We start from the raw sequence: 22,942 nt of genomic DNA on the forward strand, positions 1-22,942 counted from the left end.
GATTCTTGGACAAATTCTATTATTAGATAATATATATAGGTACGATTTGTTCAATTGTATATAACTATTTTAATTTTATGCCTTTTTAATATATTAGTGTTTTTTTTTTTGTAAAAGGATACTTTATATTAAAGAATTACAAAGTAACCACCCCCAATGATCTCGTTAAAAAATCTCTCTAAGCCTAAACGGAGGAAAAAGAAAGTAACCACCCCCAATGATCTCGTTAAAAAATCTCTCTAAGCCTAAACGGAGGAAAAAGAGTACATCATGGAATGGAATAATACAAGTATCAGACAAGAAAATTACTAAACACTGGAATCCTATCGATAAACAAACCCCATGATTCTAGCAAAACCAACGCAAAGATAATGCACAGCTCCCTATTTGCAAAGAAGGCAGAGGGGAGCATAGGCCTAAACCAGTTGAACATGCAGCAGCAATAAAAAAACAGAAGCTATAAAAGCCAAATACGATTTGAACAAGCAGCAAAACACTAACGAATTCAGGCCAACCTACACCGAAGCAAACAAACAAACTAGTATTCACTCTCAATTCTCACTTCTTCCTTTAGCACGCCCATCTCTTTGTTTCCCTCCATTTCCTTTGAGTTTTCCAACGCTCTAAGCTTTCTTGCTTAGTGAAGGTTCGGGTTACTTAGCCGATTTTCGACCTTGAAAACGTCTAAGGCCGCACGACCTTGCTAGCAGCAGTCTAGCCCCATGACAAGTGGTTGAGTAAAAATAGAACGTTGAGATTAACACTAAAAAATAAGAAGATATTCATTAGGAAAAATAACAAATAGATAATCTTAACATTCTATTCTATTCATACAATGATACTAAAAAGATCTAAAACTAATAATTTTACATTAAATACAAGTGGATTTTAACTTTTATATATATATATATATATATGTGTGTGTGTGTGAGAGAGAGAATATGTCTAATTATATAGTATAAAACATTTTAATTTTATAAAAATTTAAGATCTTTGGATGAGTGAAAATGGATAGTCGAAATTAACAGTAAAAAATAAGAAGATGTATATTAAAAAAACAAAGAGTCCATCTTAATTAATCATATAATTTAACATATCCAATTGTTTTAAAATTATATTAAATTTAAAAGTTTTACGATATAATTAAAAGTGAATTATAACATATCTATATACAAATTCGACATGAAGATGGTTTGTTCATTGCCTTGCTTGAATTAGATGGGTAAATTGCCTCGAAAAAGAACTTGTTCAGAGCAGCATGCACGTGTGAAGCAGTAGACCGAACCTTTCTTGTCTCCCCCACCCCTTAAGAAGAACAAAACCCTAACTAAGATTCCCTCGACAACAAGCATTTCAGCACCACAAGGAGTAGATATAAACTAAAACCAACTTCCTTCTGTGAAGTCCTTGTTTTTACTGTTGGATCGAGTTGTTGTTCCATCGAAACGTAAGCTTATTCTCATAAAATCAAATGGACCATGAATTTACAGTCATTCAATCAACCATGCAGGCAAGAATGATCTACTCCTCAAATTCAATTCAAAACGAAAGAAAGGATAAGAAACATGGAAACAACAAACCCAGATTTTCTAGCTATAAACTAGGTTTTCTCACCGGGCAACTAGAATGGAGGATGATCACCACTGGCCCAAAATGCTTCATTTGGTAACTGAATGGAATTTAGAAGATTTTGTTGGAGTCCATGAAAAAATGGCGCATTTGACTCGGGCGCCACTTGTTGTTGTTGGCCGCCGACTGCATCCAACGACGATTCGATCGGACCGCTTTGCATCGGTAGATGCGGCGGTTCTTCTTCTTCCAATGGAAGCCGCTCATAAGCCGCGTTACTAAAAGAAGCTGCCATAATCACAACAGGTCCTGAACAGGTTAGAGTTCCAACAACACTGCCACCTACGACCTGTCCTTGTCCGCCGGATAAGTATATGGATAGCCCCGTGGCCGAAGGCGGTGCCGGAGGAGGCAAGAACGAACCCGACAACGATAATATCTCGAAACGCCCGTGTAAGCTCACAATTGCACCAGCCGAGGCTGGTTGCCTAAGCGTAACGTTAGTAACGTTCCCCGTCCCACTCATGATGCAAACCCCTCTCTGGCGCTGCCTGGCGAACGCGGTGACGCTATCGACGATGTCGCATCCATCGCCGATCTCCATCACGTGGGTGTGTAGAGCGTTGGCGCTGTCTCGAGTGATGATGATGGGCGGCTTAGGCTTGTTCTTGGATCCAGCAGGCCTGCCTCGTGGCCTTCTACTCATCTCGCCTTCACCTTCATGGATGCTGCCGAGCTCTTTGCCTTCAGCTACACCGCCGCCGCTGCCGTCGTCTTCGCGATCCCGTTTCTTTACGCCGCTGCTGCTGCCGCTTTGTTCGTCTTCTTCCGAGTTCTGGTGATGGAACTGATGATGTTCCTGTTTCTGCTGCTGCTGCTGCTGATGGTGGTGAAGATTGAAATCTCTTATGTTAAACGGCGGCTGAAGAGACAAACCACCATGCGATGTAACCGGATCCATTGCTTGAAGCTCCAACAAGGAAAATCAAAAACTCAGCTGAAAGCAATGATTAAAACACCCAAAAGAAATAATTAAAAGCACTAACTAAAAGGAAGATAGTGGGAAGAAAAAGAGGGATTTAAAAATATAATTATAAGGAAATTATTGGGTCTTCTCTTTCCTCTTTTTTTTTCTCTTTGCTTTCTTTCTTGTTGAATGAACCATCAACACGCAGCAAACCCTATACCTTAACCCAGAAAATTGAGATGATTTTCAGATGGAAAATTTACAATTTCGCTCCCTCTATTATGTTATGTGTTTTAATTTGACATGATTATTAGTTTAATTGGTTTAAATAGTATATGGATTAATTATGGATTTGAGCATAATAAAAGGATTAAATTATAATTTAACCAAAATAGATAGAGGCGAATTGGGTCAACTTAGTTTCCGCAAAGTCTGGTTGTAGCGGTGGAGTAAGTAAGGGTCCCCACTTCTCTTTCTATCTCTATCTCAAAGTTGGCCACTCCAATTCATTATCCAATTGGAAATAGATAATTAAGAAAAATATTTATTTTCACTTACTTTTTTTTTCTTCATATACTTACATATATGAACATTTTATTTTTTATTGCCTTAATAGTAGTATATGAGAACCACAAACTTTTCTAAAAAGTTCAATTTGGTCTTTGAATTTTTTATGCTTAATATGACTCGAGAAAAAAAAGTAAATTTAATCCTATGACCAATAGAATAAACCATTGATTTTTATGATAATGATATAATGATTCACGATATTGATTTGGTGATATACAATACTAATGTGATTGTCTATTGTGTCGATATAGTGGTCCATAATGCATGATGGCATGGTAAAGGGGCTAAACTATTTTTTATCAAGTTCAAGAGCCAAAATAATCTACTTAGAAATTTTGAGGACTTATTTAATTTTTAAAAAATAAAAATATTTTAATTTTAATTTTAAAATATACTAACATATCCAAATATTCAAAAAAGTTAGATGTAAAATATTAATATTAAAATTAAATTATTAAAAAAAATACTACAATACTATTAAAATATTAAAAATACGCCACAATATATAAAATAAATAATTATTAATTTTTAAAAAATAATAGAAAAAAATTTAAAAAAATGTATATTATACATAATATATACATGTAATATATAGACACAAAGACAAATAAAGCACATTCATATAATCAAACTAACAAAGCAAATGTTATTTTTAATTTCGTATACATATCAATCATCACTAAAGATGTCATACACTTTTATATCATATTTGGCGCATATTAATCATGATTTTATAATCGTACAGTCACATCATCAACTCTTATACAAAGTATTCTTACTAGATTAGTCGAACCTTACAAATTTTACATCTAAATATAGTTAGGAAGCTCTAATCATATTTAAAAATAATTATTTAGCATCGTTTTATATACTATCTTATTATACGATGTGCAAGGGCTTGCAAATAACCTTTAAAATTGATCGAATTATGATTATATGTGTGCATTGATGCGAATAGCTCAATATGTTTCCTAACTATATTTGATGTAAAATTCATAAATCTTGACTAATCTAGAAAAAATACTTTGTATAAGTGCTCATGATATGACTAAATAATAATGAAATCAAATTTAATAAGTATGTGTGACTTTATCTTATCGACTAAATGAATATGATTAATTTATCTTTGTGTATATATATTACATGTATATCTTATGTATAATATATACTTTTTTTTAAATAGTTAAAAATTTAAAAAATTATAATTCTTAAGTTAAGTATATATATAATTATATATAATTAAAAGTATATTATCTTTGTTAATATTTTATGAAAAAATATTTTGAAAAAAACTAAAAAATTAAACGCAATCAACATTATTATGAAAAAATATTTTATTTTAGGTTAAATGTAACCTAACTATTATCTTCTTTATAATATTCAGTCAAGTAATATTTTCGACTAACAATCGAAAAATATTACATTTTTCTTAATATTTTAAAATACAATAAAAAAATACTATGAATAATATAATATTTTAGATTACGTCCAAATTAAAATATTATAATTTTTTCCAATATTTTCAGTTACATTTGATTTTCGATGTTGTTTAGCCTTAAATTAGAGTGATTTTTTTATACTTTTATCTTTATTTTTTATTCAGGGTTTTAATTTATTAGACCTCCAAAATTTTGTTTATTGAAACTTATCTTTTTCATTTACATAAAAACTTGCTGATGTCAATAAATAAATCCTAAACTTTATTTTTTTTAAGGAATGATTAAGATAATTTCTAATAAAAACATCTCGTAATGATGATCTCAAATCCTAACCTAAATGGATTTGCATTGAAGTTTAAGGATATTATTTTTTTAATATTGACCCCCATAAATATAAATGTTCTCACTTCTATCTTAATTATTATAAAAGAGTATTCAGGAATAACTTTGATTTTCTTATTACTTGGTAAACATAGGACTAACAAAAGTTGTTTCATTGTAATTATGTTATATGGTGGTTTTATTTCTCATTTCCTCTTCAGTGACTCCAACAATTAAGGGTTTGATGCATGAACCAATTTACCTTATTGGATAAACGAACCGTTGTTGTTTTTTAAGTTCACGGATTCGAGCACCAACGACAACAACAAAGTGATTGAGCGTTCATTATCAAATGGTTGAGAGTATTTAGAACATATATTACTTTATAATCATCTGACCCGAACCCGAAATTAAAAAAAAACGACCCGATCGGATCAGATTCGGGTCCCATGCCCATCCCTACTCATAACATAAAAAGACAAAAAAAAAGTTATGGAATTTAAATGTAATAATGTCAAACATTTTAGCAAACATTATTTTCGGAAGGATACTGAACTCGTGAAAACTAATATCAGAACGACTTATAAAAAAATACTTTTAAGAATAATAATAATAATATTTATATAACAAGAATAAACATTTTTGATCGATTGATCAAACGACTAAATTTCGGATGGATCAATTGTTATTATGACGAAAATATTAAGAGATTAGATGATAAAGAATATTATATTTTGCACTCTAAAAAAATACTTATAAAAAAATATCTTTTAAGAATAATAATAATAATATTTATATAACAAGAATAAACATTTTTGATCGATTGATCAAACGACTAAATTTAATTTCTCATATTCCTTTAATTATGAATTCTAAATTCACTAATAATATTCCTATTCCTAAAGTCCTTTTTTTCCTATCCTCTAAATAAGATTAGAATTAAATTTAATGTTACTAATGCAAGTTGAGAGAGGACGACCAATAAATAAAATGCATGATGGGTTTTTTTTTTAATTTTATTTGTATAATAAAAAATAATTATATGAATTATCAAATATAAATTCTTATATAAATTCTATATATATATATAGGTATTGTTGTTTAATTTCCTTTAAATTTATGTTTTATTAGATATCTAGGATTGGCCGGCTTCCTCTGGATTTATACAAGGAAAAGGACAAGAAAGAACAGCCACGTTTAGGGTCAGTCAACTCTGGCCATTTTTTAAAATTCAATTTGAGTACATGATAATCTTCGGTTTAATTAAATCTTTTTAGCCCCTAATTTATTTTGCTCGTCTAATTTAATAATTGGAATCTAATTAATAACATTTGTTTATCAAATTTTTATCTTAAAAAAAGAGTTGTCTTAATTAATATTAAAACATTAAAGATAACAATATATTTAAAACGTAAATATTAAAATTTATTTTTTTTTTAAATATTTTTTATCTTACTCAAATACACTATTATATGATTAAACAAATCAACCAAACACCGCCTTGTTGTAAGAAGACAAAACCAAACAAATATATTAAAGAAACACCCCAAGTCCACGGTGACTTGGAATAAAGTAAAATAAATTAAATTAGGGAAAATTACACCCTCCTTCATTGAATTTTATTCTCTCTTGTATTTATCGTATTTTTAATTTTTTTAATTTATTCACTGAGCTTTACAGATTAAATTATTTTGTTCACTCTGTCATTATTTATCTACTTTAGGATGACGTGTACTTTTTTTATTACTTAATATAAAATAATTGAAATATAAAGTGTAAATTACACAATTTCTCACTAAAATTTATTCTCTCTCTTATTTTACTCACACAACTATAGAATAAAAACATAAGATGGTCGGATGTCAACGACGACCACCGTCTACGACCCAAATTTCATGAGTCTCTTCACCTCAACACTTTGAGTGTGAATTCGACCTCTATTTTGTTGGAACTTTCTCTGAAGTTCATGAATTAGAGATTGAAAGTGATGAAGTCGAAATGTTTTAGTCGAGATTCATTGATTTTGGGACATTTTTCGGTGAAACAACCACCAGATTTGGACTCAAGGGGTAGAGAAGAATCGAACCATGAATTTTGAGACCGTACGACCCCATTAAAGACAGTAGAAGGTGTTCGGAATAAAAAATGACGTGTTGGCCAATTGCGGCAATTGGTCACTTTATTTTCAAAGTAGAGATAAAAGGGGGAAGAAGAAGATTTGAAACGACGCCATTTTGGTGTATATTTGATTTTTCAAAACGACGTCGTTTTGATGCTTGATTTATGTCATAACACCGTTAAAAGGTTAACGATAAAGTGAACAAATTGATTTAATATATAAAGTTCAGTGAGTAAATTAGAAAAATTCAAAGTACAGTGAGTAAAATAAGAGATATAATAAAATTTAGTGAGAAATGATGTAATTTACCAATTAAATTAAACAGCATGTGGAAGGCACCCATTCCCTCGAATCTACTATAGATTTTTGCCCATCTTTTTGGCTGTCCTTCTCACCAAGTTTATCCTCTCGATTTCTTACCACATCAAAACCCGAAAATATAAGATAAACACCGACAGTAAATTATATATTAATTACATCTAAAAAAAAAAGGAACTGAATTAATTATGCAACACTCTCACATGTTGGGTTGGGGTGTAATTAAATTAAATCCAAAGCGAAACAGAGTCTTGTACAGTTGTACTTTAAATTAATTGGACATTAAGTAAACTACAAATCAAGGCGTCCACATGATTGATCCATGGCAATCCATGTGGAATCTTGTTGACCGTTTAATCAACTGTTAATAATTTATTATATATAAGTGATAAAATAAAATAACATTCTTTTCGGAGGTTTTAGATTTAAACAATTATCTAGATATATGTGTGAAAATTCTAAATCGATCTGTTTTCTCTAGTTGAAAAAACCTAGTATTCTCTCGTTGTTGTGCCGCTCATCTCTCTTCTTTTTTGTTTTTATTGATCGGCGGTGACACCAACTTTAATGTTGGTTGTCAACAGCCGGTACTCTTTATTGTCTTTTTCTTTTCTTATATCGTGACTCTATTTTCTTTTGTTTTTTTATTTTCAATAAATCTATTTGTATAACACATTTTCATCTGTTTTATGGTAGACATTTAGCATGTTTTATAGTCGTTCGGTCTTTTTTTATTTATTTTTTTTCAAAAGGTCGATTTGACACCGTCATGACTATCAAGATGAAATTTATATGATATCTTGTTGATCTTCCCTGATTTGGACCCTTGGATTAGATTTAAAAACCATAATTTGTGTTCGTGGATAGTTTTGCACGTCGCGCGAGTCTGATTTACGGTTTGTCGGTGTCCTTTCAATAGTTTGATCCTATTTTTTAGTTCGTTTCTCAATGCGATCAGATCTGTTTGTATTTATCTTTGTTCGAGTTTCTTAGTTAGAGATTTGACCTTTTCTTATATGGTTGTTATGTGATATTAAATTGTTAGTTTTGTTTCAATGATTATAGGAATTTTTCCTAATTATGTGTTTAATTTACAATTGTAATTGTAAATCTTTATTGTAACTTTGAGATATTTTTTATTTTGCATAAAATTAGTTTTTTATATAAAAAAATTCTAAATATATATTACACTGTAATCATCCTACACAAATAAAAAATAATAGAGTTTTGGCATCGTTGATTTACGTTATTAATTGAATTCTTCATATATCAACTTGAAGCTTATTTTCGGATCTTTAAGCCCATCAATTTCCCGCCCGTTAACCCATTTTGTAGTTTAACTGAACAAAGCCCTTATGTTTCTTGAATGGGCTATGATGTTTTTGTATGTACCCAACATTGATGCCCATCAAATTTGTATCTAGTTATGTGTGCATGAATAAAATGTCCATGTCGAACTTGGATCGATCAAAACTCGATCTAAATCAACCTGGTGATCCATGTCCATCCTTAATTATATGTAGGAAAATTCTTTTCTCAAATATGTTGAAACAATTCTTTGTCATATATAGAGTGCATTAAAAATTGTTTTCTCAAATATGATGTTTGTTACGATAATCATTGGAAGTCATTTGGAACACACGAAGACTTCTGAAAGTTGTCTGGATTGCACGGCGCTTTCTTCATGCTTCATGCATGCACAATAGCAGGGAAAGCTGGTGACGATAAAGAAGTCATCGCCTGGTGACGCTAAAAAAGTCATCGGGTGGTCCATGCGTCTTTCAGAAGTCGTCGTGTGATCCAAACAACTTCCAATAGATATCATTGTAAAATCCCTATTTCAAAAAATAATTTTTCATCATATTAATGGAGTAATTTTGCAATTATATATAATCAAAGTGGGGAGAATATGCAGAAACCCTTAATTGCACCCATCATCTTGGTGTGTATCAATGTGTGATGATGTTACGTGATGAAACAGCAGGCGGGGGAGGTATCTAATAAAAGAATCACACAACATTACTAAACATTTCTTTAATTATGCCTTAATTTTTTGTGGCACATTAATGATTTTGTCGTGATTTTGTCGATCCTACACGTGATCTTAAACAGAGAGAAGATATAATAAAAAAACTTCTTCGATTTCATGTGTTCTTCTCTAATTTCTTCGATTATAAACAAGGTATCCAAGACAGATATGATTTGGTCTGTTCTTTTTTAAAAGCATGTCCGGGACAAGATGCATGCAATGATCAAGGCACTTCATGCTTCTATCTGGTCGCAGCGTTCGTAACGACAGTGGCCATGGTCGGAAAATGCATGGTATACAACAGTTCATATTACGAGATTACATTTCAAAGGTCTAAAAATATAAACGGTGAAAAGTATTTTTTTTTCTCGAGAAGATGAATAATACACATCGAAATTAGTCTCATCGGATAACTATCATGGGAGATTAAAGTATTAAAACATTAAAACTTTAGATGATTTTTCATCAATTTTAAATGAATTTCGTAAGAAACCAATTTAGAAATAAATGAGTAAAATGTGAATAGTTTAACGTCTATATTGTCATGAATATTGATCGGAAACGAACTTCAATTGACCAACGATAATTATCAAATTGTCTGTAGGGACCAAAAATAAAATTTAAAACCTAAAAAGAACATGTTTTGAAGTTTAGAGATAATGATATATAAATGAATTTTAAAGCAAATAAAATAATGACATCATCGCATCGTTAAATCATTAACGATATAATATATATATATTAAAATTAAATTCTAAAATTATAAACCCTAAAATTAAGTAACGTTTGGAGTATTTTTACCTTATAATTTAACGTAACTCCCGCCTTAATTCGAGTTTGGCGCCAAAAAGTTCCGAATAACGGTCAAAAAGGTAAGGCCGTTCCCGACCACGGAAAACAACGTAAAGGGATAACCTTTAAAATTCAAATTCTATTATTTTTTTAATTAAAGAAAAAAAGTAAGCTACGTAGTGGACCCGGAAACCGACGTGCTGAGATGTCATGCCCGTGTCACTCACTTGCCTCTTTGTTGCTGCAGAAGACCACCGTTTCTAACCCTCTGTACTGTCCCGCATCGGACATAGTGGACCCCAAGCATTTCATCGATGTGGATATTTCAGTGACGACGTGGTCCCCACATATTCGATTTGGCGGGAATTTCACCGGATTCCGACCATACCCGAATCCAGATCTGGTCCCCCTTTAAGCTTTTTGAGTCTATTCCCCCTTCATTTAAAGGGTAAACTACATTAAATTACCAATTTAATTTCATAAATTTCGTTATAATCATCCAACTATACTTTCTTAAATATATATATATATATAACATTATGTTTTAGTGCTCTATCGTTAAAAAATTAACTGTGATATTAATATGTCACCATAAGATAATAAACATCATCTTTAAAAAAGGTAAAAGAATTACTACATCAACAAATATGTTTATTCTTTAAAGGTAAGTGACCAAATCGTAACATTAGATCTGATTTTAAAAAAGAATAATTAGGTGATCAAAACAACACCAAAACGTAATATTAAATGTAATCTTAAAACTTCCTCGTTAAATAAAATATTTAGACGATCAAAACAGAACTACAAGAATAGATGATGGACTAAATAGGTAATAAAACCTAATTTTAAGCACCAACAAACGTCAGGCTAGGTTTTCGGTTAGAGCGTCTAAAATTTCGAAAATAAGCATTTCCTCGACACTCCGAAACGTCGTCAGCCAACTGTGGTTCAAAATTCAAAACACCTTGCGGCCATTAAAGTTTAAAAATAAACGGAGACTTTGTTTTTTTTATCTTAAAAAAAGCTATTTTCTTTTAAACAATTTGAATTGATCTAATGATTTTTTAATTCATCATTAGAAAACAATGAATGATTAAAAATTGTTTTTTAGATCAATGTTTACGTATTATTAATTCAACTTACCGGACAAGTTGACGTCCTCCTATTTCTTTTAAAACGGTTTTGACTAAAAGATAGGGACACGTCGGACGCTGTGCACGACACGGCCTATTGAGGCGATTTGACCAGACAACCTTTTTAATCGCATATTTTCCTTTTTAACACCGTTTGTTCTATATTTCTTAAAGTGACACCCTTTCGATTTTGGTTGAGGTGATGAAAGACGTATCTCGGAGACACACTTTACTTTTATTTTGCTAATTCAGTTGTCACGTGGTATTTTTTTTAATAATAAATTTTTTATTTTTATTGTTATTATAAATTAGTAATATATTATGTAAATTGTTTCAGTTATAATTTAATAATTATCGAATGTATTTTTTTAATGTGTGTTAAAGGTGAGTGTATTATCCACATTAATCAGATAGAACAACAGATGAAAACTAGTTTTTTTTATTGTAGTTATATGAAAAATGTATAAAATTATTATATTACACGTATGATTATATTATTATTTTTTATTTTGATTATCGATCTATTAATTTTATCACTTAATTATTTAAATATTATCAATCTAGTCATCTGTTATTATTATTTAACCAAAATATTGATGCATAAGTTAATAAAATTAGTATAATTACACATTTAATCTGTTATTATTATTATTATACATTGAGAAATTATAGAAAATGCAATTACATTTAAATATTAGAAATAAAAACATTCATTTAAATAGAATATTGGGTTACAAAAACATTAAAAATATTGACAGTAACAATCATGAAACATTTAAATAACATAACTAAATTACATAAATTTCTTAAATATAACTATTTAAATAACATTAAAATATAACTGGATCATCGATGTATAAAACAATAATATTTATATAATTATATTAATATAAAATATAATAACTATTTTAAAAAATAATAACTGAAAAATAAATTTCTTACCACTAATAAGAAATTTAAAACTCAAAGATTTAGAGAATTTGAGTTATATAAGAAATGAGGATATAATTTTGGTGTGAGGAATGAGGGGGTGAGGGGGTTGAGGGGGTTTATATAGGGAGAGGAGGAGGGGTAGTTGGGAAAAAATCGGATGGGCATTTAAAATATTTAATGAAAGGCGTATCTCCGCGATGTGTCTTTCACACGTGCAACTGAATCAATAAAATAAAGATAAAATGTGTTCTCGGGATGCGCCTTTCGCCACCTCAACCGAAAGAGTATCACTTCAAAAAATATAAAACAAACAGTATTAAAAAAAAAAAAGAGATATTCGATCAAATAGCGGGAGAACTTGTTGTCTGTCAGGGATGCACGTGATTTACAGACAACTGTTTTTGGGTTGTTTATTATGACAACCTGTCAAATGAACATCACTCTTATGACCGACACGTGTCACATTAAAAATATATTTTGACCTATTTAAAAAATAGCACGACCAAATAAATAAATAGCATTATTATATTAAAAACCTATATTAATTATTATTTTTTAAATAACTCTTATATTATATTAGTTAGAAAAATAACCTTCAAATAATCGATTATTTCAAATATTATAAAATATATTTAATAGATCTCGTTTTTTATAGGACGCGAGATCTATCATTTTTTTTTAAATAAAATCATTTAATATTAGATAAAGATAATAATAAATTCATAAAACTCGATATATGACATCGCTTTTTATAAGATGTAAAATATCTTACGTAGACAGTTTAGAAGTTATTTTTTAACTAATCTGTTATGGAATTATTTCTTAAAAAAATAATGAGGTTTTCTTAATATTATAATGCCTAAATAAATCCGGAAGCGTGACTCAACGACTTCGTATGTGTAGTGTTTGTGCACTCCCAACCAATTAAATGCAAACACGCGAGATTCACCTCTATGAAGAGTATGGGTTGTTTGATTTTATTTAATATAATCATGTAATAGTAAGGGTAGCCTTTAATGCGTAAATAGTCGAGTGTGGATATTTACTAACTAACTCGTATTTGTGATTAAAAGATTTATTGTTATTTTTTAAGGTTATGATTTTGAATATCAACGATTGTAGCGGAATTATTGAACGTTCATTGTTAAATGATTGAGAGTATTTAGAACATATACTACTTTATAATCACCTTAATTTAATAAAAAATCGAATATTGATATTCCGTTCAGTAAAATTGAGGATAAATTATAATTTTCATCATTAAAATTTATTCTCATTTTTATTTTAATTATTAAAAAATTTTAAAAAATTCAATCTATTCATCAATTTTTAATTTGTTTTTATTTCGATCACTTAACTATTAAATCGTAACAACCAGATGTATATGGGCTAATTTTTATTGACATTAAATTAATGTGTCATCCACATTATTTTCTTTTTTTCTTTTCTTTTTTTTAATTTTATCTTATTCCTCTTAAGATAAAAATTTTACAATTTCATCATTATGTCATACTGGTGCTATAATCATCACTCTCTGGTGTATTCCCCAATCACTTGAGATACAAATGAGCTTCATCATTGTCACCCAACCCTATTAATTTCATCAAACGAATCAGTTTAAAATCAATATATATGATTGTTGATATTTGGAAGAAAATATTTCATTATCGAGAATTCAAAATGATTATGAAACTATTAGGGTTTTTTCATGATTTCTAAAAGGAAAATGGTCAAAGATATCACCATTAAATACATAATATAGTGATTAAAATAAGAGTAATTGAAATAAACTTTTATAAATTTTAGTAACCAAAATGGGATTAGAAAGAAAGTTGAGTGATGAAATTTGAAATTTACCCTCAAAACCAATGATAACTAACCAACGTGGATACATCCATCACCGTCGATCAAAGAATACGTTCCTCCCGTCATTCTTAAGCATAGGTGATATCCGCGCTGGACTCATGAACTACCGCTGTAGAGGATCGATCGACACGTGGCATTATTAAAGTTGATCCATCGGGTTTATGTTGAGCTAACAAAGAATCATTGACGTACTAAAAGCGTGTCACGCGGGCAGACTCTTCGGGCAGCCACTACTCACGCCATGTAACCTACCGTTCTTTTAGAGGCGTGCTTTCGACTTTCAATATTAAATATTAAACAATAATTAATCATATATATATATAAATATATATATATATATATGGTCGAGCAGAGCTAAAGTACTAGTTTTAAGAACTGAAAAAAAGAGGTTTTTTTTATACATATTTTTGTTGAAGTTAGTGATAATTTTTGGGTTTCAAGGAGAGAAACATGGAGTGGTATACTTGTCTTGATGAATACGAGAAGCTTGTTATAAGAATGACAACTCCCAGGTTTGATCTTGTTTAATGTTTCTTCTCCTCTTCCAACCCGATACAAAGTTGTGATTTTTAGCTGATGATTTCGAGTTTTTGCAGGGTGGTTATAGACAATGCCGTCTGTCCCACTGCAACTCTTGTGAAAGTTGATAGTGCGAGGAGAGATGGGATCTTATTAGACGCTGTTCAAGTTTTAGCAGATCAAAATCTTTCCATCAAAAAGGCTTACGTTTCATCAGACGGTCAATGGTTCATGGATGGTGAGCTGAGTTTTACATAAAGTTTTGTTTTTTCTTAAAGTTTGTTCTTTTGATTGAAATTCTTGTTTGAAATCTGCAGTTTTCCATGTGACTGATTTGAATGGAAAAAAGTTAACTGACGAGAGTGTTATAAGCTACATAGAACAGGTGAATTTCACTTAAAGCTTGACAATGTTGATTTTAGCTTAATTTTCTGTAAAAATAATGGATTTGTTGCTTATTTTACAGTCCCTTGAGCCCTCTTTCCATGATAGGAGCCAGGAGTTTAATGGTTTAACAGTTTTGGAATTGACCGGAACTGATAGGGTTGGTCTGTTATCCGAAGTGTTTGCGGTTCTAGCTGACTTGCAATGTGATGTTGTTGATGCTAAATTATGGACTCATAATGGTCGAATCGCGTCTTTGATCTTCGTAAGAGACTGTAACTCGTGGTCTCCGATTAACGACTCTCAGCAGATCGATCGAATCCAAGCACGTTTAAGGAACATTTTGAGAGGAGACAACCATGTTCGAAGCGTGAGGACTTCGGTTTCTTCGGATGTATTCCACACGGACCGAAGGTTACATCAGATGATGTTTGCGGATCGTGACTACGAAAGGAAGCCTGTTCTGCAGTGTTCGGGACATTCGGCAGTGATGGTCAACGTGCAAAATTGTGCGGAAAGGGGTTATTCGGTCGTGAACGTTCAGTGCAAGGATCGAGCCAAGCTTTTGTTCGACGCGGTTTGCACGTTGACGGATATGCAATATGTTGTTTTCCATGCCACCATCAACACAGCTGGGGATAAAGCATATATGGTACTTGAATTGTTTCATTGTTAATCTTCTTTAAGGTTTTGATTATCCAAGTTCAATCTCTGAATCAAATTTGTTATAGGAATTCTACATTAGGCACACCGATGGAATCCCGATTAGCTCCGAAGCCGAAAAACAACGAGTCATCCAATGCTTACGAGCTGCAGTCGAAAGGAGAGCATCCAATGTAAATTCATATCCCGAGTCGAATCCTTTCATTCTTAATGTTCATTCAATATTGCAAACACTGATGCATTTAGTTGTGTGATCGCAGGGTGTACGGCTGGAGCTATGCATACCAGACAGGCAAGGACTATTAGCATACGTGACCCGGACGTTTCGTGAAAACGGTCTTAATGTGACAAGAACAGAAATATCAACCACGAGGGACACGGCTCTTAACATCTTTTATGTGACTGATGCGATCGGTAACGTAGCGGATCCCGACATCATTGAATCGGTGAGACGAAAGATCGGTTTAGGTAACTTAAAAGTCAAGGAATTGCCATTGATGTATCCCGGAAAGGGAGAAGGGGAAGAACAGGCGGTAGGGGTTGGTGGGGCAGTGCTGTTATCACTTGGGAGCTTAGTAAGAAGGAACCTATACAATCTGGGGTTGATTAAATCATGTTCTTGAACCCCAAACCTCGAGTTTTAGGGTTTGGCCTTTGTGTACAGAAGAACAATAGTACCAAGATTCCAACTTTAGACGTCAGTGAAATTTGATGATTTTTGTTGTAGGTACAAGCATTTGTACATAAATTACTCTCGTATTGAAACCAAGAAATGCAAGTGGTAGATGGTTGAAAAAGAAATTACAACCTCAAACAGCTGTAACACACAATTTCAAAGACAGAACAAAAGAAAATCAGAACTTCATGTCAGACCTATTAATGAATGAATCCCTTTTTTCCCATTACAGCAAATTCTCCCTTTGGTCACATGAAATGATAAGACAAAAATTGTTTATTTATTCCATTTCTAAGAGGAGATTTGTGTGGTCCACTATGGGGATTTTGAAGGAAGAAATGGAGAAGATTGGTGGTAGACAACTGAGACAAAACTTTTGACCTTAAAAAACATGTTCTTTCACTTCGACTTAAGACCAAATGTTCGTATTTAAGCAAAAAGAAATCTGGTGTTTGACAGTTAACCACGTGAGCTTGACTCGCTTGCCTGTAAGTGCGCCGGTTATGACGGGTAGCTTAGCTGTTCCCTTTTAACACTAAGGAGACACGGCATAAAATTGTCTGATAAATGTCACTTATCAGGACCGGGCAACTGGGCAAGTTGAAGATTGTCCTATTTCGAACAGTGGCCGATTCAAAAATACTTTTATAGATGAGTATATATGTACTGATATCCTGTTACAGACGCACATATGATTTTAATGACTGCATATGAATACTGTTTAGCTATGTATTTATGTATTTATTTATACATGCATTGCATTTTATCTAAATTTTTAATTTTCTGACTGCCGGAGGTCTTCCACGGAAGTTACTCTCAACCTGGCGTTGGGGGTAGCCTACTACCCTACCTCCCCCTTACCCCATACATATGGGAATTGGGTTTTGTTGTTGTTGTTGTTGTTGTTGTTGTATATATGTACTGATAGTAATTTTTTTTATATATAGGGTAGATACTAGTAAAATTTCATGGTAGGCACATATGTAATGATGGTAGAAATTTTTTATAGAATAGGCACCAATAAAATTTTGGAATAGACACCATCAATAAAATGAACAATAAACATATAAAAATTCGAATTTCAGGGTTGATACACTTTCACCCTAGAGTATACTTGCATCCGCCCAGGGACAGAGCCACTAAGGGCTTGGGAGGGGCTGTGAGCCGCCCACCCAGCCAAAATTTTGTTTTTTACCTTTAATTTATATATAAAATTAATACTTTGTTCCTCTCAAGTTGAAATCTTGGCTCCGTCCGTACATCTACCATTGGTCGGAACGATAAAAAATCTGACTCGTCCCACCTTATTGTTATTCCTACAGAACTAATTGAAGGGCTAAACAAACAGATATCAAATGATTGAAAAGCATACTGAACTATAAAAACAACTAATATTTTGTTTCAATACAACCTTCAAATTTATGCTATATCAGTTACAACATATCCTACCTGAAACAAGATATATATAACTTACAGTGTCACATTGTAGCATAATTATGGAGCACAAAACATAACAGAGACATGAAGGTGGAGGCCCAAAGGCCTAAGGGACCCTTAAGAAATATAAATAGTTGCGGCTTATTCGGCTGTTAAGTACATTAGAGATTGGGCCTTTTTAACCATGTTGCTCTTTGGGTTTGTTATTTTGTTTTTGATATAATTGCGACATCTCACCTATTGATCGATTAATCGAAACGTTGGTACTGTATAAGTCTATTAAGAAGATGATACTCTTGACCCGATGTATTTCATTCATAAAAAATAAAATGTCTTGTCAAGATATTAAAATCTAACATTTTAGTTAATATTTTTATTAAGTATAATAATTCAATTATTCTTTAAAGATTAAGGGTTAAATTCGATTTTTTTAAGATTGGATGTGAAATTTATCTAAAAGAAATAAAATTTGAATTAAAAAAAATAAATATTACACCTATCATTATATCAAAATGATATAAGATATTTTTTGTTTTAATGTAATAATATCATTTAATTCATTAATAACATATAAAATCACATAATTCACCAAATTAAAATACAAAGTTCATACCGCTATCGAGTGCATGCATTTAATTTGCGGTGTTTATTTTAGCGACGCTTTTTATGGAATTTGTTTTTGCGCCAAAAGAGTTTTTAGCTGTATTTAAAAATGTTGTTATATAACTAAAAAAAAGTTGCTAAAAACCTGTTTTGGGGTTGGAAGAACACACCTAATGTTTAAAAAAATGTTTATTAATATGTAAGCTATGACCCAATTCATTTTTTTTTCTCTAACATTTCTAACATCGGAGCAGTCACATTTAATTTGTTAGCCAAAGCCACGGTCCAATTCGAACTTTAGTTCAACGGTCAGGGCATTGAGGTTCAAGTTTCAACAATGGTAGAGTTAAGGCTGTAAATGAGTTGAGCCGAATCAAGTATTTATCGAGCTTTAATCGAGTTAATCTCGAGTAGCTCACGGTCTGTCATGTCTCAATTACAACCTAGGTAGGGCTAGTGATGGATCTCAATAACTCAAAGTACACCACCTCCGATCATAAACCCATCACTATCTGTGGCCATAAGCCCCACTTTCCCGGCGTAATTATGGATGGTAATACACATTCCTATTCTCTCTAGAACAACAGAAACGTGCACGGCTTCACTCATAAGGGGAAAAACGTGCAGAATAATAGTAGCTGTAACGTGCTAATCGCAGCATTCTAGGTTAAAAAAAAAAAAGCTAATGAGAAACAACAAGTAAAGAGATCCGAGAGTCGAAGCGGAAAATGAGTAGCTTACATCGCCATCATCATCGGGCATTGGCCACCGATATTAATGGAGGCAAATCATCAGTCAGCCATCAAAGTGATCACTTTGGTCCACTCTGCATGATTGCTTTTAGATACGTATCATCCCCTCATCTCTGTTTTAACCTTCAAAAGTAAACACACCAAAGAAATCCAATCTCATCGCTTTTTCTCTTTATTGTTTTGCTTTCAACTTTTTAAGTTGGCGAGCTTTCTTTCATGTGATGATCTGATCCCTACTAGCAACAATGGCATGATATCAGTACTGATACTATATCATGCACTGACCACTCCAACCGGACGCCTTCTACTTATATTTTGTTGTATCTTATTCACAAATCATACTTCTGCTCTTAGTCTTCTATCTAGTAAGGACTATAACGTTTCAAGAAGTCTATGGAATCCATTATCCTCGTACGATTATAATCTCTAAACATTATCATTGACAAATTTACATAATTTATTTTCTTGACAGTCTACGAATAACTATCGAACCCCTAAACATGACACATATACTAGGAGTTTGTACTTAAGTCATCGTACATGACTGAAGAAGATACATTAAACTCTCTTTCTATCCCTTAATATCTCTCCCCAAGTCGTATATCATCTTCTTTAACTCACTGAAACCAATCATCTTCTTTAACTCATTGAAACCACGTAGTTTACCGTTGAAAAAAAGTGAACCACCTTAAGCTGACACAACTACAAATTTTCCATCAACGGTGTTCATACTCAACCTTCATTTGTATTGTTAGAGTTCTATGACATGAATTCTGTTATCATTTAATGCAAAAAAATTGTAATATAGTTTGTTTAGTAAATAAATAAAAGTATGAGAAAAATAGAGATATGTGCAGGAAGCAAAGGCTATAAATTCGTACATAATCTTAGCGGCTATCCATTTAACTTTTTAATAATCTTTGCGGCCACTATATGCTTATCGTTGCTTATAATATATATATATATATATATATATATATATATATATATATATATATATGGCTATCCATTTAACTTTTTAATATTATTAGCGGCTATTATATGCTTATAGTTGTCTTTTATATATATATATATATACACCCGCAAACAAAACGATTTTAGCGGTTAAAAGAATCATTATTATTTAAATTGTTAGAATTTATTTATTAGAATTACAAGATATCCAATTACTCTTTTACCAAAAAGTTGATGTAGAGGTAGGAAAGGGTGTTCAAAAAATCCAAAATTGTTAACCGATATAACCGTTATATTTAACAGGTTCATTAACCGAACCGTTAATACTAAACAATTTCGATTAATTGAACCGCTAAAAATAATGGTTAACGGTTAAGGTTACAGTTACGAATTTCGATAACGATTAACCAACAATCAACCGTTAATAAATTAAATTTATAATTAAATTTATAATTTATTATATTTTTACATAAATAATTTAATATAAGTTTATATTATTTATAATTTATAAATATTTTTAATAAAATTTGTATACAAATAACTTAATATATTTTTTTTTATTATTTTTAATTTTTTATTTCTTTGAAAATGTAGAAACATACTTACAGTAATATAATTATATGTTTATTGTTAGGTATTAAGATATTGTGAGATATATATACTTACAACGGTGTAAGTATGTGTTAAGTGCTACATTTTTTTATTTTATTTACTTGCATCGTTGTAAATATGTGTTAAGTGATACACTTTTTTGTTTTATTCATTTACACTGTGTAAGTATGTGTTAAGTACTACACTTATTTATTTTATTCACTTACACCGGTGTAAGTACATGTTAAGTGCTATATTTTTTTGTAGTATGAATTATGAATAAAATTTGACAAATAATTGTAATAGGTTAACTTGTAATCGAACCGTCAATAATAATTAACCATTAGCGGTTAACTGTTTCTTAATGGTTAGGTTACTGTTAGAAAAATCTCATAACCGTTATAACGGTTAACCGACAGTTTAAGCTAAACGGTACAGTTAAAGGTCTATGAACAACCCTAGAGGTACGTACGTATTTTAATTTTATTTAATTGTCTTTATATAATTAAAATAATAAAAATTATTTAATAATTTTTTTTATTTAATTGTATTTATATAAATTTTTTTATTAATTTAGGATAAGTATAAGATAGTATTTGTTCAAAGATAACCCTCAATCACTTGACATTGAATGCTTACACCCTAATATGTATTTTTTTTTCAATTTTTTTGATTATATATCTTTGAACTATTTTTTGTATGATATTTTTAATTTCACTTTTCACCCATTAATCTATTTTTATTTGATGATTTTAAAAGAAATGATAAGTTAATATAATTAGTCTAATTTGAATTTTTTTGATTATATAATTAGTCTATTTTTATTTGATGATTTTTATTTTCACTTTTGTTGTACTTAGGGATGATAGAATCCAAATCATCTTAAAGATTTTGCATCGATTCACCTTGAATGGAGTGAATTTCTAACCACTACTTGAATCCGAGACCTTTAAGAAAAATAAAAGTCCCTTTAGTTATTGAGTTCGTTTGATATGCACAATAAAATTCCATTTAATTTTTTTAACTGGTTCAATAAAATTTCACTGAAATCACTGAATGAGTCCAATAAATTTGTATGCATCATTTTATTCAATAAAATTAGCTTTATTATAATAATTGAAATTGCATGCATACATTTATATAAAATGGAAAACCATATATAATATTAATATTAAACTAAAATGAAGGTGTAATTTTGAGATTTTATTAAACTAGTACACGAATTCCATCTTTGGCTTTAGGTTATTGAATGAAGGACTTTTAATTATTAGAGGCTTCCTATTCCTACGACTTATGATAGTCTCCCACTGTGAAAGCTGAATTAAACCCCTACCCTACTCATCATTTACGGATACACAATTTGTTTTTAATGCTTTCTAAATCATTGTTACTTTACGAATTACCATTCGATTAAATGATAAATATAATGATACTAGGTCCAATTTGAATATATGTTTATATCACAAATAAGTAACTAAAGTATACATTCTTTTTTATTTAAGTACCTAAAATTATCTTTTTTGTCACAATAAATACCTAAAGTATTTTATGTCAAAATAGGTACCTAAACTATTCAAACTTTTTCATATAATTTCTAAAAAAGTTGACATGCGACATTAATTAAAGAATGTTGTAGGTACTTAGATGAAAAAATTTGAATACTTTATGTACCTATTTTGATAAAAAAAAATACTTTAGATACCTATGTGTGTAGGGGCAGTGCGAGAAAAATTATTTTGAGGTGTCAAATTTAAAGAAAATTTATTTTAGGGTGTCAAATTTAAAAATGGTGAACGAATTTTTTTATAAGTAGATGAAAATGATTAATGTGTGTCAATTTATGTTTAAGGGTGTCAATATTATTTTAAAATATGTTAATTTTAAAAAAATATATTAAATCTATTTTTTTAAAAAAAAATCTAAAAAAAAATTTGGGGTGTCCAATGGCACCCCTCGTTATATGCCGGCTCCGTCAGTATATATATAGGTTATGATCTACTTGCACAATATAAAACTCTTTATTTTTACACATATTTAGGACCGTTGAATGAGTGAAAATAGATGACTGATATTAACTCTTTATTTTTTTCTAGTAAATATCTTCAAATTTCATATTTTTAGTCTCAATCATCTGTTTTCACTCATCCAACGATCCTAAATCTTTGTAAAGCTAAAAGAGTTTTACATTATGTAACATGATACTATCCCTATATATATATATATATTGTATTGTATTGTATTATTTTTTATATTGTTTCGTAGGTAGGGATCGTAATGAGTTGATTTAGGTCAAGTTTTCAATCAACT

General features: G+C 30.7%; 2 protein-coding genes across 2 annotated transcripts; one reads left to right on the forward strand and one right to left on the reverse strand.

Moving 5' to 3' along the window:
* Nucleotides 1-344: 344 nt before the first annotated feature.
* On the reverse strand, nt 345-2,671 carry LOC120135036 (AT-hook motif nuclear-localized protein 24-like). Its single transcript, XM_039151407.1, has 2 exons — nt 1,615-2,671; nt 345-763 (listed from the first exon to the last, which is right to left on the reverse strand). Exon 1 carries the CDS (start codon nt 2,528-2,530, stop codon nt 1,622-1,624), a length of 909 nt encoding a protein of 302 aa, XP_039007338.1. The 5' UTR covers nt 2,531-2,671; the 3' UTR covers nt 345-763; nt 1,615-1,621.
* An 11,763-nt stretch (nt 2,672-14,434) lies between these two features.
* Nucleotides 14,435-16,329, forward strand: LOC120135042 (ACT domain-containing protein ACR8-like). Its single transcript, XM_039151410.1, has 6 exons — nt 14,435-14,568; nt 14,653-14,813; nt 14,893-14,960; nt 15,042-15,611; nt 15,691-15,795; nt 15,883-16,329. Exons 1-6 carry the CDS (start codon nt 14,507-14,509, stop codon nt 16,243-16,245), a joined length of 1,329 nt encoding a protein of 442 aa, XP_039007341.1. The 5' UTR covers nt 14,435-14,506; the 3' UTR covers nt 16,246-16,329.
* Nucleotides 16,330-22,942: the final 6,613 nt, after the last annotated feature.

Source organism: Hibiscus syriacus, unplaced genomic scaffold, assembly GCF_006381635.1.
Source record: "Hibiscus syriacus cultivar Baekdansim isolate YM2019G1 unplaced genomic scaffold, ASM638163v2 tig00110602_pilon, whole genome shotgun sequence".
NCBI classification, from domain to species: Eukaryota; Viridiplantae; Streptophyta; class Magnoliopsida; order Malvales; family Malvaceae; genus Hibiscus; species Hibiscus syriacus.

What these genes read in the sequence shown, in the direction of transcription:
- LOC120135036 (XM_039151407.1), bottom strand. Translation starts at nt 2,530, where the DNA reads ATGGATCCGGTTACATCGCATGGTGGTTTGTCTCTTCAGCCGCCGTTT.
- LOC120135042 (XM_039151410.1), top strand. Translation starts at nt 14,507, where the DNA reads ATGGAGTGGTATACTTGTCTTGATGAATACGAGAAGCTTGTTATAAGA. An exon ending in ATAAGAATGACAACTCCCAG is followed by an intron (nt 14,569 to 14,652) that starts GTTTGATCTTGT and finishes GAGTTTTTGCAG; the next exon opens with GGTGGTTATAGACAATGCCG. An exon ending in CTGGGGATAAAGCATATATG is followed by an intron (nt 15,612 to 15,690) that starts GTACTTGAATTG and finishes AATTTGTTATAG; the next exon opens with GAATTCTACATTAGGCACAC.